Source organism: Bos javanicus, chromosome 7, assembly GCF_032452875.1.
Source record: "Bos javanicus breed banteng chromosome 7, ARS-OSU_banteng_1.0, whole genome shotgun sequence".
Lineage (NCBI taxonomy): Eukaryota > Metazoa > Chordata > Mammalia > Artiodactyla > Bovidae > Bos > Bos javanicus.
The window spans coordinates 40,031,343-40,056,467 of NC_083874.1; the positions used below are offsets into that span (position 1 = coordinate 40,031,343).

At 46.2% G+C, this 25,125-nt stretch overlaps 2 protein-coding genes, 1 long non-coding RNA gene and 2 other non-coding genes across 8 annotated transcripts; 1 reads left to right on the forward strand and 4 right to left on the reverse strand.

Annotated features, from left to right (window-relative positions):
- Positions 1-179: 179 nt before the first annotated feature.
- On the reverse strand, positions 180-4,890 carry RACK1 (receptor for activated C kinase 1). Its single transcript, XM_061423188.1, has 8 exons — positions 4,705-4,890; positions 3,350-3,521; positions 2,665-2,812; positions 2,315-2,410; positions 1,799-1,909; positions 1,264-1,404; positions 673-783; positions 180-297 (listed from the first exon to the last, which is right to left on the reverse strand). The coding sequence occupies exons 1-8, from the start codon at positions 4,811-4,813 to the stop codon at positions 232-234; spliced, it is 954 nt and encodes a 317-aa protein (XP_061279172.1). The 5' UTR covers positions 4,814-4,890; the 3' UTR covers positions 180-231.
- Positions 2,978-3,056, reverse strand: LOC133252200 (small nucleolar RNA SNORD96 family). The gene has a single exon (XR_009737824.1). It is a non-coding gene; the product is annotated as a small nucleolar RNA SNORD96 family (small nucleolar RNA).
- Positions 4,384-4,451, reverse strand: LOC133252210 (small nucleolar RNA SNORD95). Its single transcript, XR_009737833.1, has one exon. It is a non-coding gene; the product is annotated as a small nucleolar RNA SNORD95 (small nucleolar RNA).
- TRIM52 (tripartite motif containing 52) lies at positions 4,803-18,565 on the reverse strand. 4 transcript variants are annotated; one of them, XM_061423184.1, is made up of 2 exons: positions 17,768-18,565; positions 4,803-11,232 (listed from the first exon to the last, which is right to left on the reverse strand). In XM_061423184.1, exons 1-2 carry the CDS (start codon positions 18,563-18,565, stop codon positions 11,122-11,124), a joined length of 909 nt encoding a protein of 302 aa, XP_061279168.1. In that variant the 3' UTR covers positions 4,803-11,121. The 4 variants fall into 4 exon arrangements, with proteins under 4 accessions (XP_061279168.1, XP_061279166.1, XP_061279169.1 ...); XM_061423182.1 differs by lacking the exon at positions 4,803-11,232 and adding an exon at positions 12,827-13,135; XM_061423185.1 differs by lacking the exon at positions 4,803-11,232 and adding an exon at positions 13,338-14,593.
- Positions 14,870-21,380, forward strand: LOC133251131 (uncharacterized). The gene is made up of 3 exons (XR_009737526.1): positions 14,870-17,282; positions 17,938-18,070; positions 18,428-21,380. It is a non-coding gene; the product is annotated as an uncharacterized LOC133251131 (long non-coding RNA).
- Positions 21,381-25,125: the final 3,745 nt, after the last annotated feature.

The window sequence follows — 25,125 nt, forward strand, 5'->3', positions numbered from 1 at the left end:
GAAAAGCCACCATCTCCATATCACTACACCTAATTTTAAATATGTATGTAAGATGAGTACAAAGGAGTCCTTGCCTTAAAGGACCAGAACAAAACCTTTTTAATCAAAGCCCCGGTTTGATGCAGACTAAGCTAACGTGATGAGTCCCAAGAAGTTTTCAGAGAAAGACACTCACTATAGAAAGTCAGAAAACCAGTTTTTTTAATTTTTAAAGCTCTGCCGTGTTTGTTCCTAGCGGGTGCCGATGGTTACCTGCCACACTCGCACCAGGTTGTCCGTGTAGCCAGCAAACAGTGTCTGCAAGGGAGAAATGACAACATTAAGTTAGAGCCATGCAATTCTACAGTCCTGTTAGTGCAACAAACATGACCCTTGTTTTAAGATGTCCACTCTTCTACTATTCACAGGTGATTATGTATTCCTAGAGGAAGCAACAGCTGGTCGTAAGGATTCACTTGATCAGTTGTAAACTGATAAAGTTAATCAAGGTTTTAATTGAAGACAGGTAATCACTGTCCCTCCACAATTTTCCTACTGACATTAACACATGAAGGCTGATCTGTGTTCACTGGCACAGTTATCCAAGTCCCGCCAAAGGCAATCACCTATTTTGTAACTGGCTGAAGCGCAGAAAGGTTAAAAGCTGAATCACCAGAGGATAGATCCACTTACCTGGCCATCAGCAGACCAGGCCAGAGAGGTACACTGGGGAGGCTCTGCCTTACTGCTGGTACTGATAACTTCTTGCTTCAGTTCATCTACAATGATCTTGCCCTCCAAGTCCTGGGGAAGGGGAAAAACCAGGATAGACACGTCCCCTCTCAAACGCCCCTTTAATTGTAATTCAGTAATTCTCAGCAGAGAATTACTTTCTGCCTCTTTGGGGACCCTTGGCAATGCCTAGAGGCATTTTTATTTTTCACTAGTTTGCTACAGGCATCTTGTGGGCAGTAGAGCCTGGGATGCTATTAAACATCCTAAATAATGCACAAGACTGCCTCCCCTCCAACAATGGATTACCCAGACCCAAGTGTCAACTGCACTGACGTTGAGTAGATCACTACAATTGGTCTTCCTTTTTTTCCCCCCAATCCCAAGAAGTTATAATTCATCCTTCTTGGGTATCCATTGATAGCATGATGGTTCTGGAGTTGTTTAGGAAGTTCAAATCCCAGCAGCGAGTCAGAAGACACACTGAAAATTTACAACATTGCCAAGGCTTGCACAGCCAGATATCTAGCCTCAATTGCAGCCCACACTCACCCAGATCTTGATGCTAGGACCCGTGGCAGCACAGAGCCAGTAGCGGTTAGGACTGAAGCACAGGGCGTTGATGATGTCCCCACCATCTAGTGTGTAAAGGTGCTTGCCTTCATTGAGGTCCCACAACATAGCCTGCCCATCCTGGGTGACAGGAGAAAACCAATCAGAGAAATATGACTTCTTCCACATATTAATCCCACCCATCTTGCCTCAAGATGGGACCTTTATTCTTAACTGTTTACTGCAGTATCCTGTCTTTATAAAATTAATTTCACAAGTATCACCAGTTATCTTTTTATGTAAGAGATGACACTTCACCAACCCTACAAGAACCTGACTTCAAAATGCATCACTGTAAACTCCAAAAGCACAGGATTCTAATCTCATCAACAGCTTTAAGAAACCAGCCTCACATAAGACAATCTCTTAATGCCTTAACTCATTTTCAAAATGTTTCTCCCCTGGACTGCTATCCCATTATCTTAAGTATCCAATTGTTCCCATTGATTAGGGGACTCCTGTGTCTATGAATCACCTTGCCTCCAGAAGCACAGAGGGATCCATCTGGAGAGACGGTCACAGTGTTCAGGTAGCCTGTGTGGCCGATGTGATTGGTCTTCAGCTTACAATTTGCCAAGTTCCATACCTAAAATTGGGTCAAAGGTGAAGAACCTGGGCTCTGGATCTATCAAGGTCAAAAGGGTTCAGGTCAAGAAAAGGCATGGCATCATGCTTAAAAGGCATCCCTGGATAGGACAGCCAATTTCCATTCTGTCATTGACAAAAAAGTTCAAGAATTATTTATCTTGGCCACTTAGGGAAAAAAATGCTTTCCGTGTTGCCACCTTACCAGGGACTCTGGGCTCCCAATTAGCTACTTTAGACCAAATATCAAAAACTAAAGGCCTGTACTGAGAAAGTATCAGGAGGAAAATGGTCAGTTAAGGGACAAGTTGGTCAGTTAAGCATTCGAAGTTGATTATGACCAACTGGGAGGCAGTGGGAACACATTCTGGTTGGTAAAGGCCTCACACCCTGGCTCCAAGCTCACCTTGACCAGCTTGTCCCAGCCACAGGAAACAATAATGGGATTGCTGCTGTTGGGCGAGAAGCGGACACAAGACACCCACTCTGAATGGCTTTCATCCTGCAGAGGATGGAAAGGAAATAAGGAGAAATTGTCTTGTCTCATGAAACTCCAGACCCCACACTTCCCCCTCAGTTATGTGGGCTATATATTCAGTATGTTGACAACCTATATTCACACTTCAGAACCCAAACCTTTAAGATAGAATCCCTTTAGGTTCCAGATGAGGCTTGAAATCACCATATAAAAGCATCAGTTAAGAAGGATAGGGGAAAATGTTCAACATATGCTCCCTGCATGTGCCTTTACTTTACCTGGACAGTATACTTGCATACACCCAGAGTATTCCATAGTTTGATGGTTTTGTCTCGGGAGCCAGAGACAATTTGCCGGTTGTCAGAAGAGAAGGCCACACTCAGCACATCTTTGGTATGGCCTACAAATCGGCGAGTGGTGGTGCCCCTGAGAGGGAGGACTTGGTTACTCTCTAGACAGACTCTGCAAACATTCTTCCACAGTCAGACTGCTTCCCTAGCCCAGTTCCTCACCCAATGGAGCTGCGTTACCCACACAACCCTGGATATGACTTTGATAAACGGCAAGCCCTTGGCCGAGAATATGCCAGAGAATCCCTTCAGAATTGCAGGACATGTCCTCACTCCCATGTGGGGATTGGCTGACAATGTCATCTGTCATCACCAGGATCCTCCATTATGCCTGACCACCCAAGACCGAGCTCCCAATATACAGCATGTTCAAACATGTTGCCCACTCCCAAATACAACATCTGATAAAACTGCTATAACAGACCATTCTTCAGCAATTCTGCGTCTCTAATTAAAAGCAACGGGGAGGGAGGCGGAACAACCACAAATATCTTCTCCAGGTACTCTGCCTTACAGTTCCCACTCAAGTACCAAATCACTACCCTGGGAAACCTGATGGTATCTACCTGCTTTCTACCCAGCTTCCCCCCAGTGCCCCAGAGCAGCTACTTGCGTTGTGAGATCCCAAAGGCGAAGGGTTCCATCCCAGGAGCCTGAGAGGGCAAATTGGCCATCTGAGGAAATGACCACATCACTAACAAAGTGGGAGTGACCCCGAAGAGCACGCTGTGGGATACCATAGTTGGTCTCATCTCTGGTCAGCTTCCACATAATGATGGTCTTATCTAAGGGGAGGTAAAACGAAAAAGAAGACCCAGTGAAAAAACCCCACGGCTCACCATCTGACCTTCTGGATCATAAATCAAGGGCATTTAGGGGTAGGGAAACTATCTAAAGGCTGAGAAAGTAGTTTTTAGCCAAGTCCAAGTAACTCTAGTGAAGAGTCAAGCAGAGCTAAGTTGCACCCTCAGAATTTAACTCAGGTGTGTGAAACCTTACCAGGTTATGGATGCCCCTTTCGGAAATCCAAAACGATTCCACATCTATTTACTGGGCTTCCCTAAGTGGCTCAGATAGTAAAGCATCTGCCTGCAATGCGGGAGACCTGGGTTCAATCCCTGGGTCAGGAAGATCTCCTGGAGAAGGAAATGGCAACCCACTCCAGTACCCTTGCCTGGGAAAATCCCATGGACGGAGAAGCCTGGTAGGCTACAGTCCATGGGGCTGCAAAGAGTCGGACACGACTTAGCGACTTCACTTCCACAATGCATGCGCACAGCAGGCTGGATATGGAAGAGTAGCTGTGGGCCTCCTGAGACTACTGCTAGGGGATGCAAGAAATACCTGCAATAGAAAATTCACTTTAGACGCTAAGGATTGGATGCTTTCACTGCAATGTGTTCCACTGAACAAACTTTCCTAGTAAGTGCCATACATGATGGTAGCCTCAGATGAACTATTTTTAAATAGCGTGAATGCAAAAAGCAATCGACAAGAAGTCTCCAAATGCAGTCAGGCACAGAGAGAATGAGAAGAAAAAAAAAGCGGGGGGGGGGGCTGGAGAAAGGGCTGCCCTGAAGTAGCCGAGAGACTAGACACGAGGTCCTCCTTGAAGTCCACTTTTTAATGAGCAGAGGGTCCGGGCAGCAGCTCAGAAACAGCCTCTGGGTTTCAGCATAGGCACTCAGATGGCATGTTGGGATCATCACCGCGCCGCCCGACCCGAAGGCTCCTGGGCTCACAGTTACATACACGGGTTTGAGAGGTAGAGATTAAAAAGGCCGCAGCCTTGCAACCCTCCCGGCAGCCAGCTGTTTCGGAGCTCGCAAAGTCGGGGACGCCTCATGGGTTTATCCGCAATGAGGCCTAGGCACAGGTCAATTCACAGCCCACCTCGCGGCCCACAGGCCCAACCACGTGACGCGCGCCAACGACCCCTGCCCCTTAATCCAGCACCTCAGCCCGTACCTCGAGAGGCGGACAATATCATGTCCGGGAACTGGGGAGTGGTAGCGATCTGGGTCACCCAGCCGTTGTGGCCCTTGAGGGTGCCACGAAGGGTCATCTGTTCAGTCATGGCGACGGAGAATGCGGGTGTCGCCGCAGCGACAAGGATGGAACTGGATAACTCAGAGAGGCGACCCGCGCACCCGCTTCCACCGCGGCCCTGCAGAGGAAAAGAGCGAGCCGCCCACGCCGGAACCGGAAATACCCGCCCTCCCGAACAAAATGGCGCCCTCCCATAATTCACTTCTGCTCAAGATGGCAGCCCCATGTAGTTCAAAGGGAGAAATAAAAGACTTTTTGTCCAGACCGTCGTACAACGTAATTTGGTAGCACCGTACAAATTCCCTTATTAAACCAACATGCCTGAGTATTTAAAAAGGCTCCTCATGGTTGGGGCATGATGTCTCAAAAGCGTCAGAGAGGAAGTACACGCCCCAGAGCTTAGTAAGGAGAGCCTAGTGGCTTCACTGGCCCTACGTGGCACAGCCTGAACCCCTCCCTTTCCGCTTGGTGTTTCGGAGGGCATCGCAGAGGGAGCTTAATTTCATGGGCACAATTGTGAGTAACAGTGGGCAATGTGAATAATACTATATTAAATTTTCAAAGTAAACTGCGTTCAGGTGAACTATTAAACCCTAACAGATTCCATGCGCGGGCGGCGACTCTTCCCTCAAGAGGTTTATTCACTGATGGTGTTGGGTGAGGAAAGACAGTCCACCCAGGACTAAAGCAGGAATGGGTTACAGAGAGGAAAACCGGGAATGAAAGATAAGTTAGTCTATGGGCTGCTGGACAGTAAACCCCACTCCCGCCTAAGCAGAAGCGTGGAGAGCTCTCGCAGAAACTGAAAGGCCCCAAGAGGAAGGTTGGCTCGCGCAAAACCACCTCATAGAAAGGTCCTTGGGTCTGGGTGTCCAGGCGTGCCCAAGTATTTCTTTTCTGGTTGTCACATGTATTATTTTCTCATGAAATGAAATTGGGAATAATAGTACCTACCTCACATGGTGTGGAGAGTATATTAGATAGGTAAAACACCCAGAAAGATCCCTGGCAAAGCAAATGCACAGAACTTAGTGAGCACCTCTTGGCTACCAGACACGGTTTTAGGTCTTGGGAACATAGCTGTGAACAGGATAAAAGGGACCTGTTTCTTTGTTTTTTGAGTTTACATCCAATGAGATGGGGAAAAGAGAGCTCAAGGGGGAGATTTTTAACAAAGAAAGATATAGGTGAGAGCTTTAGGGATTTATGGGTGGATGTTCCAATCCGAGGAAAGAATCAGTGCAAAAGTTCAGAGCTGGAGCGTTGAAGGCCTTGGGGACCAAACCAATGCGATGGAGGTGGGGGCGGGGGTGGCAGTTGACAGAGGGCCTTGCAGGCTGGGGGAAGGACCTTGCAGACTACTAGAAGGCCTGCCTTTGGGAAGGAACAGTGTGGGACAGTGGCAAAGCTTCTACGGGCTATGGCTGCTCAGATGTGTGAAGAAGGCCAGAATCCATCCCTTGAAAGCAGCTACTCTCCTGGTGCCTTGCACACCTCTGCCTTCCTCCACAGCCAAGTTGGGCTCATCAGGAACAGCCTTCGCTGTGTTCCTGCACAGCCTAAGGGCGCCCCCAACTGGCTGTCCTGTAGTTTTTCCAACACTGAACTCTACCCCTACCCATGCTTTTTATTTATTTATTTATTTATTTAGCTGCACCCTGTCTTAGTTGTGGCATGTGGGATCTAGTTCCCTGGCCAGGGATCCAACCGTGGCCCCCCTGTATTGGGAACCCAGAGTTTTAGCCACTGGACCACCAGGGAAGTCCCTACCCATGCATTTTGTTTCTCCTGTGATGGTGAGAGATCCTTGCCTTTACCCATCTTAGTATCCAGCTTGCTGCCCACAATTTAGGCCATGATTAAGCCTCCTTGGGTACTCAGCACAATGGAGAGGTGAGTGATTCTGTGGTTATCTCTGTGGAACGTGAGATGTGTTATGCAAAATTTCCTCTGTCCTCAAAAACACTTGCTCTTCCACCTCCTACCTCTACTCTCCAAAGACACCCTCACTCAATCACATTATTATATTTTTTTTCCCCCTCGAAAAACCTCATTCAGCTGTTTTTTGAATTTTGTCCAGGGTACCCCTGTGGAATCTGCATCCTTGAGGCAGGGTGCCAGGAAACCAGGTTTAAAAGGAGCCCAGGTCCCTCATACTGGCTCAAAGATGGGACCTTTCTGTAACACCAGACTCTTTTCCAGAAGCCTCCCAGACGATCCTTGCTCTCCCAGGTTCCCAGCCTGCCCCTGCCCAGCCCCTCCCAGGTCCTCCCTGTCCTGCCTCTGCTCTGAGACAGTTGAAGGTGACTTTCCGAACCCACAGGCTTCTCCCCACACTTGTCTCTAATCTTGAGATGATTCTGGCGGGAGCCCCTCCTATGGGGTCAAGGAGGGAATTCGGGTTTTGCCTTGGTGCTCACCAGGACTAAGCTGGCAATGCCAGTAGAGGAGAGAGAGAAATAGTGGACTTCCCCATAGACCAGAGACCCTGCAGGATTCAGGCTTTCCACTTCAGAGCTCTTTTACAGCCACCACCTGGTCTCTCCTCTCTTGAAGGTGAGGCTGGCAGGCCACAGTGCCACTGAAGGACAGTCTTTAGCTGAAGGAGGCCTTGCCTTGACCCTGGGGACACTGGGCACCTCTTTGGCATTGGCTCTGGGTAGAGATCGGGGTGGAGTGACCTTTGCAGCCCAGCCACATTCACGCCTGCTTCCCTCAAGGGCACTCTGTGGCTCCCTGCTACAGTGGTTCCCAACCTTTTTGACATCAGGGACCAGTTTTGTGGAAGACAGTTTTTCCATGGACGTGGGGGTGAGTAGTTTTAGGATAATTCAAACACATTGCATTTATTGTGTACTTTATTTCTAGTATTATTACATCAACTCTGCCTCAGATCATCAGGCTTAGATCCCAGATGTTGGGGACCCCTGGCATGGAAGCCCTCACTTTGCCCTGGTTAGGGATCTGCTTGGACTCCTCACTCCTGTTGAGGAGGTTGTAGGTTGTTTTGGTTAGCAGAGAGATCCTGCCCCCTTCCAGCAGGGTGGTGTCCCTCAGCTGCTGGACAGTTTGAGAATCAGCTGCACCCTTCTCAACAAAGTCTATTTACTACCCCGGCCAGACCTCTTCCTTCTCATTCAGGGCATTTCTTCTTCAACCTCAGGGAGGTGGAAGGCTGCTGGAGGCTCTCATCTGCCCTTTAGGGAAGACTCAGCTCTCCTCCAAGGTATCCTCCCACTTTTCGAGGCAGCCCACACCCTGTAGGTAGAACCAGTCCTGGCTCTGAGCTTACTGCTGTCTCACCTACTTATTGTCTTAGCCCCTGGGCAGCCCCATCTTTCCCTTGTCCCCATGGGCACCACCTCTAGTCCACACAAGGTAAGAATCCCACAGAAGAAATTGGAGATGCTCTTCTAAGTAAGTCTGTCTCACCATTCATTTCCTGAAGGAAGCCCCTAGGACCCACATAGCTGGAAAGGGTCCTTCAGACTTCTTATTGGATGCTCATGATCTCCAGGAGCAGAGGCTTCTCCATCCCCTCCTGCCAGCATTCAAGAGGTAGGAGAGGTCTTCCCTTGAATGCTGAGGTGAGGACCTTAAGGAAAAGGTGTATGGCCGGGACCAGAGGGCCTCCTGACTGCCAGCCCTGGGCAGATGGCTTCCTTTTGTTTTACTGTCCTTCCACAGACTTAGTGTGGTTGGCTCTGGCATACCCCATACTCCATTGTTATGACTACATTGGCCCTCCCTTGCTCCTCCAACTCATCCATCAATTCTCTCCCATACAGGATATGCATTGTTCTGTCTGGAAGGCCCACCATGTCTTATTACCAACCCCCTCCCCCCCCCAACCCCAACCTTAGTTAAATCTAAGCTTCCTTCAAGTCTCAGCTCAAGTTGCCACATCTGGGAGGCCCTCTGTGACCCTCAGGTGTATGTCAGGCTCCTTTATTTAATGCTGTCCTACTAGTGGTGCAGTGTGTGTTGGGTCTCTTAAATTCTGCCAGCCTCTCCTGTGAGTGCTGTAAGGATAGGGATTAGGCTGTTTCTGCTCACATTTTGCATTCCCAGCACCAGGTAGAGGGTTTCACATGTGGAAGATTCTAACTTTGGTGGTCAGCCTCACAGGCTGAGTACTTACGAACAAGTAGTTAAAGGCAGGACATTCTAGGCAGAGGGATCAGCTTGGGAGGAAATGTGCAAACTTGTGCATTGTTTGCATGCACAAGTTTGAGCATGATTATTTCAAGAGAGAAGGCAGAATGAAATCCAAGGTGGGCAGTTCACCCTAGTGATTTTGTCCTGAAGCTCAGGACAGTCTCTTAAAGATTATCTCATCCCTGTCCTGCCTACCCTTGATCTTACTGAAAGGCATTTGTTGTCAAAGTGGAGGCTAGGTTGGAGGAGTAAGACTAGAAAAAAGTAAGAATTCAGAAGCTGAAGAGGGCCTCCTGGAGGATCATGAGACTCTTATAAAGGAAGGAATAGAAGATTTACCAAAGGTCTTATGAGTGAGGGGTTGAACATCTCTTCCAGTCCATCTCTACCCTGCTTCCTCCATTCCAGGGTCTAGAGTCAGGTTCTGTATACAGAAGCTATGTAATGATTGAGGCCTAAAGAATTAAGTTAAAAAAGGCTGAAGACAGGGAAATGTGAGACTATAATTACAGGTTTTGTTCCATTCTTCCTAGTCAGAGGCAGGGATGTGGCATTAAATCAATGTTGGGAATAGATCTTGAAATCACATGCCATTTTTTAATCTCTTGAAAGGTCCCCTGTCCATCTAAGGCAGAAATCTGAAGTCTAACAGTCTCCCAGAAAGCTGCTAAGATATCCTGTGGGTCTTTCCTGAGAGATGGACTGGCATTCCCCAGGCTCTGGGTGCTTTAGCACAGTGGTCCCCAACCTTTTTGGCACCAGGGAACATTTCATGGAAGACAGTTTTGATACAGATGGGGGCAGGGTGGGGAGGTGGTTTTGGTTTCTCTCATCACTCAACTCCTACTATGTGGCCCTGTTTGGGACCCCTGCTTTACCAGATGTGCAGAGTCACAGGCTATGAAAGTGGACATGATCTGGGCAAGTGGCTATATTCCAGGCAAAACGTAAGAAATGCCAGCAAAAGGCAAACTTCTTTGCTTTGTTAAAGGATTTAAAACAGCACTCGATGGAAGGGAGAAACAAAATGTGACCCAGGGTGCTTGTTCTCAGCTTTTTACCAGGAAGAGAATTTCATATGAACCAGGGTCAGGAGATTGTGCTGGAATGGAAACTTGAGGCTAACTAGCTTACTACAAGATATGAGGGCTACGAAGCAGACAGCCCTCAGCCCATGTAACCTTTCCCTGCTCACACTTGGGTTAAATAGCCAGAGCGTGCTGAGAAATTCCATCCTTTGCTATAGAGGGAGAGAAGGGATTTTACACACCTAGGAAATGGTAGTCAAAAAAGGGGTGTGACCTCCAGGGATCCTCTTGCAGACCACCTGGATCCTCCTTTAACTTTGCAGGGCCCTGCTTGATGCCAAGTGGAACTGTTGACCAGAAGGCCCTGACCAACTCTGGATCTGAATCTTTTAGGATGGGGGAAAAGGCAAGGAAGGTCTCAGCCTGAATGCAGCTAGGAGGAATAAGCCTCCTTGTTCTTTAAGGCTATTTCTAATTCAAATCCCTAAGGTATCCATTTTTCCCCTTCTTTGGAAGCAGGAGAGTTGGGGAGAAGAGTAGCAGGTCTCCTGCTAACAGGAGCCTTGTGGCATCTCCACCTATACTTCCCACATGCACAGGTGAGCTGTTGCCCCAAGTCCAAGATTCTCTGAGGGCTCTGATTTGTGGGCAGACACTATCATTAAAAAGTTAAACCAAATAAAAGCTTATTTATACTTAAACTTGTCCTGTTTTGAGGTTCTAGCCCCAGCTCTTTTGGGAAAGTGGGTAATAGTTTTTAGCTACTTTCCATTAGAATTCTCCTCTGTCACATCTCCCACATGTGATCTATATGGATCACAGGTGTAACTGGCTCAAGACCATTTTGGTCAGGTTTAAACAAACAAATCGCCTTTTCTCCTTTTATACCTAAAAATATAACCTTACAGCCTCTCTCCTGATTGAGAAAAGAAAATTGTCTTTTCATCTTCCCTTTGGACTTTACTACTCTTGAGAGTCCTGCTACTGCTGCTGCTGCTAAGTCGCTTCAGTCATGTCCGACTCTGTGCGACCCCATAGACAGCAGCCCACCAGGCTCCCCCGTCCCTGGGATTCTCCAGGCAAGAACACTGGAGTGGGTTGCCATTTCCTTGTCCAATGCATGAAAGTTAAAAGGTGAAAGTGAAGTCACTCAGTGATGTCTGATCCTCAGTGACTGCAGCCTTCCAGGCTCCTCCGTCCATGGGATTTTCCAGGCAAGAGTACTGGAGTGGGGTGCCATTGCCTTCTCCGCTTGAGAGTCCTAGGAAGGATCAAAATTCAACCTGTTTTTGTATAGAACTATATAGTCCAACATGATTTGATTCCCTTATGGCTCATTCAGTAAAGAATCTGTCTGCACTGCAGGAGACCTGGGTTCAGTTCCTAGGTCAGGAAGATCCCCTGGAGAAGGAAATGGCAACCCACTTCAGTATTCTTACCTGGAGAATCCCATGGACAGAGGAGCCTGGCAGGCTACAGTCCATGGGGCCACAAGAGTCAGACACGACTTAGCAACTAAACCACCACCAGCCATGTGTGACTAAAATAAATGAGTTGTACTAATCATGTTGCAAGAGCTCAGAAGTCCTATGTAGTCAGTGTTTCCTCTATCATATTGCATAGCACAGATTTAGAACACTTCCATCATTGCATAAAGTCCTTAGAGCTGGTATAGAGGGCTACTGTCCCTGTCTCCTCTTTGTAACCCAAATTTGTTGGTCAATAACTATCTGTGATAATTTCACTGTTATAGGATAGCTTCCAAAGGGGGTCAGGGATAAGGGGTGGGAAGCAGCATAGAATCTTTAGGTCCTATAAAGGCTTCAGGAGGCATGGCACAGGGACCAGAGGTTGATGGGCAATGGCAGAGGAGCCTTAGGTTTTAAAGAAGTGCTTTAAGGGCTGATGGATCAGTCCAGGGCTACTCCCACTCTGACAGGAACAGAGGCTCTGGTCATAGTTCTGAATACTTAAATACTGCCGTATGGCTCTGCTGAAACTAAGGAACAGATGAAGTGAATGCCTTTTATTATTCATTGTTTCTAGATCTTATTTCATATACTGCTTTATCTTAGTCCTTGATGGCAGTGATATAGGCAACTCAGTTTAAAAAAAGGCCTGTTGACCCTGTTACCTGTATGCCAAGAACTGGGAGAAGTAGGGGTCTTAGTTAATCCACTGATGCTATCACTGCATTTAATAAAATTCCAGCTGGGTGAGGCTATTCTTCCCTGAACACTTTTAAACCCCCCTGCCAGGTACTGACTATACGGCCTAAGTGAGACTAGTAATGGCAGGTCTGCAGACAGGACTAACTTTTCTGAGACTAAAGCAGTGATTCTTAAGGAGGGATACTTTTGCACCATTCCCTCCAAGACATCTGGCAATGTCTGAGACATTTGTGGTTGTCACAACTGATGGAGTGCTACATACATCTTGTAGGTGGGATCCATAGATGCTGCTGCTGCTAAGTTGCTTCAGTCGTGTCCGAGTCTGTGTGACCCCATAGACGGCAGCCCAACAGGCTCCCCTGTCCCTGGGATTCTCCAGACAAGAACACTGGAGTGGGTTGCCATTTCCTTCTCCAATGCATGAAAGTGAAAAGTGAAAGTGAAGTCGCTCAGTCATGTCCAACTCTTTGCGACCCCATGGACTGCAGCCTACCAGGCTCCTCTGTCCATGGGATTTTCCAGGCAGGAGTAGTGGAGTGGGGTGCCATTGCCTTCTCCTATAGATGCTGCTAAGCATCCTCAAATGCATAGACTATCCCCCACCCCCCAAAGCAAAGAATTATCTCACTCAAAATGACAAGAGTGCTGAAGTTGAGAAAACCCTGGTCTAGAACACAACATGGATCAGTTCTTCATGCCAAGACTAATCATGAGGTACAGGGTCAGAAGGATAGTAAGTAAGGCTAGCAAGTGTCTGATAAATTGGGAAAGGAAGAAATTAGGAGTCAGTGGAACACTGGCCTCCATAAGATGAAGGGCATGTATAACTGGAGTGTGTTTAACTGTACTGGAATGAGAGGTCATGGTACAACTGGAGTTCAGGATTTCAGGTGTGTAGCAAGTCTGTGTGAAGAAGAGGTCCAGGGTACAGCCACAGTAGAGAGGAGCAAGTTTAAACAGTCTGACTTGTGATACAGCAGTCAACAGCTGAACCTAGTAGGGAAGACATTCAATAAACAGATGAGCATCTGATGGATTTGGATATGTATCAATTTTTCTCAATGTTTTTGTAACCCACACATGTTTTATAATCCCTTTCCCCCCCACATATCTTAACACCTCACATTCTCCTTCCTTCAATGTTATTTAAAATTACAAACTTAAGTTTCATGACTAAAATTAATCAAAGCAATGGTAAACTTTGGAAGGCAAAAATTTATTCAAATGATATAATAACCATGTCACTGTTAAGCCTTTTCTTTCCTGGATGGTGTAGAAAATGCAACAAAACACAAGCTGCTTTGACAACACTCTTGCAGTGTTTTCTCCCACAGTTAGTTATACCAATTTAAAAAAAAAAAAAGCTTTTAAGATACAAGGAGAAAAATGGAATAATGAAGGATTAAAATGTGAAAATTTCTAGTCAAAACAATCCAACTTTGAGTTCCACAAACTCCTGAAGTTCTTCCAGTGAGAACTGAACATTAAATGTGAAACATGAGACATTCTTCCCAAAGCTACCACAGGTAGGTTTTAAGAGGTCAACAAAACATCACCCAAAATAGTTTTAGATTTTCCCTTTTTTTCCCCTGGAAATAACATTCACGAATCTGGTTCTCGAAAGATTAGCCAAGAAAATTGACATTTTTCACATGAGTGCGCTATTTGTAGAGATTTTTGGCAAGTGCTTAAAGTGCTCATTTCATAACAAGCAGTGATGTTGGTGTCTGTTCCTTGACATTTCAGGGTCAATGTATTTTAAGCTTCAATGTGTTAAATTCTGCTTAAAGTTTTAAAGTACAGATTCTTTATCATTGGTGTCCCAAGTTAGTTGTTCTGTCCATAAATTCAGGTGAACCAAGTTTTCTGATCAAGGAAACTCAGTGCATGACAGAAAATACTCTGAACAGCATTCAGATTTTTGAAAACCAAGGCAAACTGGGATCAGATGGACTACTTTTCACAACAGTTATGCTGACAGCAAGGTTTAAGATTTCCAGTAGATTATGGGCAGGCTGATGAAGTCAATGCTTGGTGATGACTGCTACGGTACATCTCACCAGTTTTCTTCAATTTTTGACAAAGACCCATATCTAAAACATATACTTCTCTAATTTTTTTCTTCCAACCAATTTCATTTCATACAACTTCAAAAATACTGTCTTTAGTGCTAGGCTTAGTGAAAATAGCACATCCAGAGTTTTTAAAGCCTTACTCTGAACAAAGCAAAGTACAATTTTCTTCATCAGTAGATTAATCTCAACTAACAGCAAAGAAGGATGAGCTGATGTTTGTTTTTTGTTTTTTTTTTTAAACCTGATGTTTGCTAGGCTCAGTCAATGAATTCAGATGCAGAAGTTGATGAAGAAATTCTGGAATTCCTCAATTTCCTCTCAAAGTTATGGCAGCACTTGGAATGCAAGGTTTCACTAGTTTCTCCATTTTTTTCTCCTTTGCAATTAAAAGAGTTATTTAGTATTAGGTAGGCATTCATGGCCTTTGAAGATTCTTATTAATATTCCAATACTGTCCAATCTTAAAACTGCAGAGAACTGTGCTTTGCAGAATACTTCACTGTTTTAGTGGCATAACTTTTAACAGTGTTTGGCATGTATCACTGCTCAACACTTTCAGATAACTCAGCCGAAGAAGCTGACCCTATCTTCTGCATCATTCATGAATACATACTTGATAAAAGCCTCAAAAAATGTTTTGGCTGCCACCTTTAGCTACCTTAAGGAAAAAAACAGAAAAACAGGAGTACTGATGATGGAAGCCTCTGGTCCGTCTTGTAGAGCGATGAATGATTTTACCCGCGGCAGCTGGGTGGCAGGGCAATACAGGCATCCAGTTATGCCTGAGCCTCAACAAGTGACATCTTTGTTCATTTTCTTTTTATACACCCATCTGCTGGCTAAAACCTGACACCATTTAACAGTACCCTTGGTCAATCTAAACGATCTTACTTTCATAATCCTCTGATTCTAGCTTGAAGAGTCAAGACGAACTCTTAACTCATGGGGTGAACAAAATGGAAGATGTAAATAATTAAGTGTTTCAGAGCTAAAAAAGCCTCTTATACAAAATTAAACTTTAAGGAATAGCAGTATGAATGGTACCATATCCACAACAAACATCTCTGCGTATACAGTTTGTTATATACCTCACTGATTATAGATAGGCTTTACTCTGAACACTTCTTGGTCTGTCTTTGTATTCCCACCAGCCAAGGAGCTCTTTCCAATTTATTTCTTATATTATGAAAAATTAAATCTTTTTTCTTTTTAACATTACAATATTAAGTATGATTTCATAAACTATAACTTTCCTCATACCCTGCAATGCTGATATAATGTGTGAAGGGAGGGGGAGAGAATGCTTTCTATTTCTGAAAATCACTAACATGTTCCTTGAGTCTATGAGTAACAACTTCCTACTGTAGCCCCTAAAACTAAAAAAGCTTGATCACCTCCAAAGGAGATTATAATTTTGGTGAATTGGGAGATGGTGATGGACAGGGAGGCCTGGTGTGCTGCAATTCATGGGGTCGCAAAGAGTTGGACACGACTGAGCGACTGAACTGAACTGAGAGAATTTAATGTAACCAGAACTGTGTGGTGGCTAATGTATAGCAAATTAAATAAACCATTATACAAAAACAGTTCCATATAACGTTATTATTGTGAGAACTTTGTATCATAAGGCTCTAAATCATGCTACTGTAAGATGCATGTTTACCAATAAAAACCAAAACTATAAACCATATAAAGAAGGCCTACACAATTATTACCTCTTCAGTGTAATTCCTGTGTTTGGTAACACCATCAATCTAAGTTCTGGTATATGTTTGAAAAAAGAAAGTTTTATACTCTTTTAAATAGTATATATTTTGAAAGGGATTATTTCCAATTTAACTTGATTGTGCTGTTTATACTTACAAGTGTGCTTTATAAGTAACTTCCGAGGTTTCAAATGAGTGTTAGCTGGCTTCCCAAGATAAAGAGATCACCTCTTTTTCTCTTGTCTAAATTGGCTTTCAATTAAAATTTTGGTTCAAAAATTCTTTTCAGGAAATCCTAGCAGAGGAATGAAAGGTTACCTCTTCTCCTTAGCGTTAGGTACTAAACCCCAGAAGTACAGGACACAGTTTCTTCTATAGGCAAACTTAATTATTACCCTGGGGGGAAAGCAGATACTAGGGTTTATCCTTAAATCATATTAATATGATGGAATTAGCAATGGTTTGTAATGAAGATCTGTGTCTTAACTGTGTACTTACCAACAGTTACTGTGAAATGGGGCGGGGGTGGGGTGGGGGGCGGTGAGGGATGATAATATCTAATATATAATACCTGTAGGGCAGGGTTCTGTTTGTGTTTTGACTGCAACCCAGAGTAAGCGATATGTTTTGTGGCCCAAGTATACACCTGTGTACGTATAATTTAAAAGTTTCATAAAACAATACTTACCCTTACTATGCTCCCGTGCACTCGATATTTTCTCATTTCATTTAAAAATAATGCTGGGCATTGACCCATTTAAGACCCACTAATTGGTCAAAACCCACAGTTTGAAAACCACTGCTGTAGAATATGAGAAAATACACTTTATAAACTGTAAAGCACTACTGAGACATGAGCAACTGCTACTAAGACTTTTAGGGACCTGAAGACAACCTTTCTCTCCTTTGGGTACTGCTAGGAGTCATATCCATTTAGGCTTTTTGACAGTCTTCATGCTGTCACTGAGATAATTCTCTAATACTCAGATCAGAACTAGAAATCAAGGTTTTAACCATATCAGAACCCATAAAAATTAGAGGAAACTAGAGGAAAGCCAAAGAAACATCTGTTTAGTGCTTTATGGTTTATAAAATACTTTCATATAAGATCTCTTTTAATTTTAACAAGCTTAGGAGAAAAGTAAAGCTAAGAGGTTGAGGCTTGCCCAAGATTAGACAGTAAGTTTTAGAGCCAGGTCATCTGATCCTAAATCCTTAACTTCTTCCGCTATGATAAAGTAACAGGTAAGGAAAATGATCGGGGCAGGTTTATTCTGATGTTTATGTCCTCTGCCTTTCTCTACAGGGGAAATGGGCCCCACTGAAGGTAGCAACGTAACTCCAGACTTTACTAGGCAGGTATGTCCAGCCGGTCTTATTAGCAGGAACCACACCCTGGCTTTTTGGTCTACCAATTAGTCCTCAGTTTTGACACTGCTTGTGCTGATGTCCTAAATGTCTAGTTATTTACAAGCATATGGCTTTCCATTCCTGTGTATTAAGGGTCCTAGAGTCTTGGTCAGCTATAGACTCAGTACTTACATAAGAGGGAAATTAAGTCGGGGAGTGGGGAGGAGTCTGTCACTTGTACCCCCTTACACTTGGGCAAACTGAAAGGGAGTAAGGACAGTGGTCAACTCCTGATTACTGTCTTTAGTCTTTACTCAGTTTCCTCTGGGGAAGCCAGTTAGCCTCCGCCAATGTTTCTTTTCTCCACATATGTCCATCTCTCTTCACCCTGTGCCTCATCCCTCACAAAAAAAGAGGCTCAGCTACAAAGTACCCAGCTGCCCTGGTTTCTCCTCCACTTCCTTCAAATCCCCACATTCTCCCACGCTGCTCACCTTGTACTCGTGCACCGCTTCGTCTAATGGCACCACACTATGTTGTTTGTGGCTCCTGGATTCTCGACATATCACACAGATGGCCTCTTTGTCCACCTCACAGTAAAGTTTCAGAGCTTCCTGGTGTTTGGAGCAGATGTCCTGATCATTCACCCGGCTCTCTCGATTAGGAGTGGGACACATCTGGCGAATTATCTGGACCATGTTCGCCAGTTGCAAGTTGGGACGAAAGCTGCGACGCTTAAAGCTCTTTCGGCATTGGGGGCAGGTGAACTGCCGTGGAGGGGCTGGAGGCGGGGCCAGGTGAGTGTCAGGGTACAGCTCTTCGTCGTCCTCATCGTATTCTTCCAAAATCTCCTCCTCTTGCAGGTAGACGTTAATTCTCAGGTCATGTCTCAAGCCTCCCAGGTAGTAGTTCGTATCTTCCTCCTGGTCCCACACATAATCCATGCTGTCCCTTATGCCACCGTCACCGACCCAGGGTTCATCATCCTCTTGGTCCTGGAACAACTCCTCGTCAGCATTCCCCTGGTATAAAACCTCCCGAATGGAGTTGCCCCATCCACCGATGGCCCCTACTGCCTCCTCGTCGTCCTCGTCCTCCTCCCATTCATCTTCCTCTTCCTCCCTGTCTTGCTCATTGTCTTCCTTGCCCCACAGCTGGGTCACACACCCACGGCAAAAGTTATGACCACAGCCGATGGACACGGGATCCTTGAAGTAATCCAGGCAGATGGCACACACGGCTTCCTCCTGAAGTGTCTGCAAGGGATTAGGAGTAGTGGCACTGCCAGCCATCTTAACGCGCGGCCGGTTGGTGTGGATGCGTCGTCAGTTCAGAGCCGAGGAGCAGGGGACGCACCTGCGGACATGCCTCCAAGCTACGCTGGTGATTCAAAGCTGTCCCCAACTGCTCTCCCTCCTCAGGCTCTCAGAGAAGCCTTGCTTCCTTCTCTCGGGCGCTCCCTGAACTCACAGCTGCCCTCTGAAGGCAGTGGGAAAAGAACCAGGCTGCGGCCCCCCACTTCCCTTCGAGACCCAGCGTTCAAACTCAGACCACTCCACGCTTCTCGCCTGCCTCCGGGTGTACGCGACCCGGCGGCGTTCCCCTCAGAAGCCGGCCCTCCTCACTCCGTCGGAGGCAACCGAAAATGACGTAGGCACGCTAACACGCGGGAGACGGCGGACTGGGCAGGCGGAGGACCACGTCTCTATGGTGCCCCCGGAAACGCGCCAGGCAAGAGCACCGGCCGCCCATTCAGCTACCACAGATAGAAAAAACTGCCTGGTCAGAATGGGTGGAGGCGGCGAGAGAATCAATTTAAGCCACGATTTCTCTAATCAGCCAGACCCAGAGGGTCCAGCAGCTGCTCAGGAAAGCCCGTCCCTGCATGCACCCAAAAGGGCCGTAAGTGCGGCGACCAAGCTCTGGTGCTCTCCTGTATTTCCGACCCCGGTCTACCCAGAGTCTTTTGTGGTAGGGAGGACTCCTCCGAGGCTCCCGCGCTCGAGGGTGTGGTCTGTAGGAACCTGGCGGGATTGAGTTCGCTGTGCCCCTGAGTGGCCGTGAAGTGGAAGAATCTCGCATAAAAACCCGGGTGCTTCCAACTTTCCTTCTCAGATCAATTCACCCCTTTCTTGCTACCTGCCCTCAGACACCTTAGACTCGGCATACCCTACACTGACTTCGTCTGTGAATCTTTTCATCTCCATCTATAATCCTTCCGTTCAGCATCTACTCTCCATGCATGCGACTTCCCTGGTGGCTCAGACGGTTAAAAAGTCTGCCTACAATGCGGGAGACCTGGTCTTGATCCCTGGGTGGGTAAGATCCCCTGGAGAAGGAAATGGCAACCCACTCCAGTACTCTTGCCTGGAAAATCGCATGGACGGAGAAGCCTGGTAGGCTACAATCCATGGGGTCGCAAAGAGTCGGACACGACTGAGCGACTTCACTTACCCAAATAACCATTCATTTTTCATCCATCCCTCTGCCTTTGCATTCATCCATCATATTCATGAATAACCCTTCCATCCATTTATCCACCCACTTTCATCTGTCCACATTATAAGAACAATAACAACAGAAAATGAGTAAGGCATGATAGGGTCCTTCAAGGAGTTACAGAATTATAGACGTTTGGTCATCTGTCACCCAAGGTTTACAGGGTTTGTTTGTTTAACTTGGCCCTCAGTAAGAAGTACATTGCACATATTGATCCAATACAGGCTTCCACATACATGACAGAAACAAAATTTGGGGAAATTGTTCTTTTCCTTCAGGCATTCATATCACTCTGATATGTTCTGCTTCAATAAGATGCTGTTCAAGACCCACTGGAGTGATTGCAAAGTGACCTCACTAATTGGTCACTTTGGTGTGAGGAACTCCACTTGCCCTAACAGAAACTTCAGCCAACCCTGGATCCCATGCTCTTCCTCTCCGGGCCTGAGCTTGAACACAGAGTAAGAATGATAAATGCACTATTCAACATTGTGCACACAGCTCCATCATAGTGCTGAATATACAGCTAATACTCCCTATATATCTGCAAAGTAAATAAAGGAAACCCAACAAATTGCTAGGATCATGTCCTGCTGATTTTTATCTCCTCAAATCTAGGTCTTCTCTATTTCTGTTTCTTCCAGCCTATATTTTACCCTATCAGCTTCCAAATGGACAAAACATTTTCTGAAGGGTCATTTGCACTCATTTCAGTGCATCCTTCAGCTACCAGTACCATTTACCTGAAATGAAGGTCTGACACACTCTTGCCAGGCTGTTGCCTCTGTCTTTGGACATGTTGTTCACTCACCTAGAAGGCTTGCACTTCGCTGCTTCACGTAGGTATAATGCCTAATTAAGCTTCAGGTCTCTGCTTAGGCATAAACTCCTGAAGGAGACTCTTCCTAGAGGATGGCTGCTGCTGCTGCTGCTAAGTCACTTCAGTCGTGTCTGACTCTGCGCCCCCCATCCCTGGGATTCTCCAGGCAAGAACACTGGAGTGGGTTGCCATTTCCTTCTCCAATGCGTGAAAGTGAAGTTGCTCAGTCGTGTCCGACTCAACAACCCCATGGACTGCAGCCTACCAGGCTCTTCCTTCCATGGATTTTCCAGGCAAGAGTACTGGAGTGGGGTGCCATTGCCTTCTCTGCAGAGGATGGCACTGAGAGTCAATTCCTAGGCAGGCTGATAAGAAGTCCGGGGTCCCTGAGGAGGAGGAGGAGGAGAAGAGAGGGGTCCCGAGCCCTCGAGAAGGAGAAAGGGGTCTGGGGCTCTTAAGGAGAAAAGGACCAACAATTTTTTCTACATTGCTTTGTCTTAGTCAATATAACAATTTATCTTGCTCAAGGACATGTTTCTTCTTCTTGAGAACCTTTTGACTAATCCTGTCATCTTAAAATGTATATTATGGGAGCGGGTCTGGTGAGACCTTTCTGTTGTTAGTTCTAATCTTGTTAATTTAAGATGTATGTTGTGAAAATGGGTCTGGTAAAGGTACATAAGGCCTTGATAATACTAGCAAGTGGGGGCACTCTCGTCCCCCTTCTGATGTCTATGTCAGCTTTCTCTGTCCCTTTTTATGCTTTAATAAAACTCTGCTACACAAAAGCTCTTGAGTGATCAAGCCTGGTTCCTGGTCCTGAAGCTGCACGTTTCACAGTGAGCTATCAGCACCAGCCTGTGTTCAGACCCCAACTCTGTTACTCATTTTCTGTATGACCTTGGGTTAGTTACTAACATCCCTATGCTGCAGTTTTCCCACATGCAACATAAAGATGATAGTAGCACACACATCATGTGTGTGTTAGTCCCTCAGTCGTGTCTGACTCTTTGTGATGCCATGGGCTGTAGCCTGCCAGGCTCCTCTGTCCATGGAATTCTCCAGGCAAGAATCCTGGAGTGGGTTGCCATTCCCTTCTCCAGTGGATTTTCCCAACCCAGGGATTGAACTCAGGTCTCCTGCATTGCAAGCAAACTCTTTACTGTTTGAACCACCAGGGAAGCCTAGCACCTACTTCATGGGTTGGTATAAAATTGGATTAGTTGTAAAATGGTTAGAACAGTGCCCACTGGAGTTATTTTTGTGTTTTTATCACCTACCACTGTATTACTTTCCTGTAGTAGATAAGTCTCAGAAGAAACTCTCCCTTATCTCCTATTCTCTCTTACTTCAAGTATGTTCAAGTGATTGGAACCCTGAGGGGAAAAATAACCCACCATATGTCATCCTACTTTTTTTTTTTGCCCTCAACAAGCAGGGTCCAGAGCAGGGATCAAACTCCTTCCCACTGAAGTGGAGGTGCAGAATCCTAACCACCAAACTGACAGGGAATTCTCTGTTATCCTAGTGGTTCTGAGAGCCTTTATTCTGGAGAGGGCAGGAGTAGAAACCCAGGTCTTCCCTGTGTAAGGTGGGACACATATCCATGTTGTCTATTTGTTAGAAAACAAACATGTGAGCTCCCATATACAATCTGAGAGCCATCCTGGAGGTAATGACTGAGATGCCGCAGTGGGTAATACGTACAACAGGAACTGGAATTGAGTTTCAAGGCTGGAATACTTCCCCATCCCTGAATTCAGGTTCTCCCCTGCACATGGAAGGGGGTTGGCAAAGAGCTGGGGAGCAGACCAAGAGAAGAGGGGCCTGCTTATGAAAGCAAGTTCCTGTTTGCCCCAGGGAGCAGAGCCCAGGTGGGAAGGAGAGCTGGAGAAAGAGCAAGGAGGAATGAGTGAAAGAAGATGGTGAGAGGAGGCTAGAGGGAGCATCCTGAAGGAACCAAAGTGACTTAAACATATAGTGGACACCCATTCTCAAGAATACCTAGCTGAATGAAGTCCTAATTCAGTACCTATTTTATTTTGCTTCTCTTCTGAATTACCTCCCCTCAAATCTAAGCGGCACCTGAGAGAGGGACTTTGTTTAATTTCCATCATGTAGTGAAACCTAGCTGATATTTTCCAGGGTATACAGGCGGCTTGGTTTTAAGCCGTCTTGCAACCTGTACACCCTCAGCAACCAGGCACACTCTCCTATTCACAGAGGACTGCTAGCCTTCTCTTGAACTCAGCTGGGGGCTGTGGGTACTTGGAGCAGATCACTTGGCACACACAGGGCCTCGGTGTCATTGTCCCGGGGCACTGGGAAAACAGAGCTGTGGAGGGCACTCAGGAGCTAGGGCTCAGCAATGAAGGTGGCTGCCAGGGCATTTTTCTCAGGATTCTGATTTCAGAAGACTTATCCATGGAAACTCACATCAGCCTTTTTAGGCTGAAGAATCCCATACAATGGCAGATGATTATATTCCAATTTATGGTGAGGAGGCAAGCATTTGTCACACAGACACTGGAAACCACTTTGTCAGAGGTATCCGAGAGGCAGTAGAGCATGGGCTTGACCACACAGGGGTTGGCAAATCTGGCCCTTGGTTTCTTTTTGTAAGGCTCAAGAGCAAAGAGCAATTCTTAAATTTTAAAAGGGTTATAAAACAAGAAAACAAAGGTGAATATTTAGACAGAGACTGTGGCCAGAAAGGTCTAAAATATTTACTGTCTGACACTTTACAAGAAAAGTTTACTGAACCCTGGGATATGGGGTTAGAATGGAGGACCTCTAGAATGCCTTGTTGTTTTTTTTCAAAGTAGTTGATTTACAATATTGTGTTAGTTTGAGGCATACAGCAAAGTGATTCAGTTACACATATATACTTATATATATTCTTTTCCAATACGGTATATTAGAGGTTATTGAATATAGTTCCCTGTGCTATACAGCAGGACTTTGCTGTTGGTGGTTTTTTTGCTGTGCCACGTGGCATATGGGATCTTAGTTCCCTGACCAGGGATGGAAGTTGCAAGCTGCTGCATTGGAAGCACAGAGTCCTAAGCACCAGAATGGCAGGGAAGTCCCCAGAATGCCTTCTAATGTTACAATTCTGGTTTGTCTCTACCTTCTGGGTTCAAGACTCAGGCTTGTCCACCATGCCCTAGCACCGTCTTCTCCGTCAGATTCCAGAGGTCCTGGCTGGACAGAGTGAGTATGACCAGTGGGTCAGCCTTGCTTTTCCTTAATACAGGCCCAGCTTCTTCTCTGCCTTGGCTGCGGTGCAGAGAGCTCGGGCTTCCTGGGTCTCTTCCCTATCCTGACTCTGGCACTGTGGAGTAAAAGGACCTGGAGGGACAGGCCTTTGGCATAGACAGCTGAAAGGCTGACCCCCTCCTCCCTGGCTGTTTGCTTTGAGATGAGGTTGTGTGGTTCCCTTTGTACTGTGTGGCAGTTTGGGGCAAGGAGAGTCTAGAAAGACACAGTTGTGAATGAGCCTATGTCCTTGATTATGCTTTTGATGCCACACTGATCTGTGAACATTTCCAGAAAGTTAGAGGAGAAAAAAAATACCAGGCCAGGGCTGGGCCTTCCTGTTGGCCTTTGTCATTAGTTCCCATCTGACCAGGCTGTGGCTGCTTGGATATCCTGCATAATTCATCATGGTACCCAGGGCAGGCACGTCCAGGTCTCTGAGTTCTGGATGGCCTTGGGAGGGAGGCAAGGCTGGAACACTGATGGAAACTGGGTGAGTCAAGCTGCACTGGAGATGATATTGTAAGAAAGCCTTGCTGTTTGGACAGTTTGGATTCTAATGATATTCTTTGAATACCCATGATTCATATTATTCATTAGTGAATTCCTTCATTCGACGCGTAATCACAGCACCGGGCCATACTGAACAACCAGAGAATTCTGTTCTGAATGGAATAGCCCCTCAAGAAGTTGTGGTTTGGGACAGGACTCCTGAGTGAGTGGTTAGCATGTGAGATTTGCGCAAATGGGGGTAGGGAGGCCATCAGGGTGGCCTGAGGCTTAGAAGTATGACTTAGCAGTCCACCCACAGGTTGAGCAAGGGGTGTGTCTGTGAGTAGAGACCTCACAGTTCTGAGCCACAGCCCAGAATGGCTGACAGAAGGAAGCAGTTCCCTAGAGAGGCCTGTGGCTGTGCCCTCAGGACACAAAGTCAGTGCCCTGCTGGATAGGAAGGCTGTTCCCTCAGATCAAGGATTTGAGGGAGGAGCTCTTGCAAAGCTGCCATCCTACCCCTGCCAGATTCCTATGCCCTTTCTAGGGCACTCAGAACCCTCCTTACTTGCCTTCCTGCCTCTGTCCACTCCTGAGACCATGGTGTCCATCGGTGAAGCTGAGAGGAACACTCAGAGCTAAGACAAACTCCCTGTGCATTTTCCTTCTGTCCCCTCACAAGTTTCTCTCCTGGCAGCAGTGGCTGGGGAAGGAAGCCAAGAGAGGCAGATGTCCAGGTGGGTTCAGCTAGGCTCAGAGCACCAGACTTTGGTTGACACCATT

Bases quoted from the DNA above. Each gene is read 5' to 3' on its own strand.
- RACK1 (XM_061423188.1), bottom strand. From the start codon at position 4,813: ATGACTGAACAGATGACCCTTCGTGGCACCCTCAAGGGCCACAACGGC. The intron at 3,522-4,704 runs GTACGGGCTGAG...ACCTCCCCTTAG, and splicing joins GATATTGTCCGCCTCTCGAG to ATAAGACCATCATTATGTGG. The intron at 298-672 runs GTAAGTGGATCT...TCTCCCTTGCAG, and splicing joins CCTGGTCTGCTGATGGCCAG to ACACTGTTTGCTGGCTACAC.
- TRIM52 (XM_061423182.1), bottom strand. From the start codon at position 18,565: ATGGCTGGCAGTGCCACTACTCCTAATCCCTTGCAGACACTTCAGGAG. The intron at 13,136-17,767 runs GTGAGCAGCGTG...CTTCCCTACTAG, and splicing joins AAGCGGTGCACGAGTACAAG to GTTCAGCTGTTGACTGCTGT.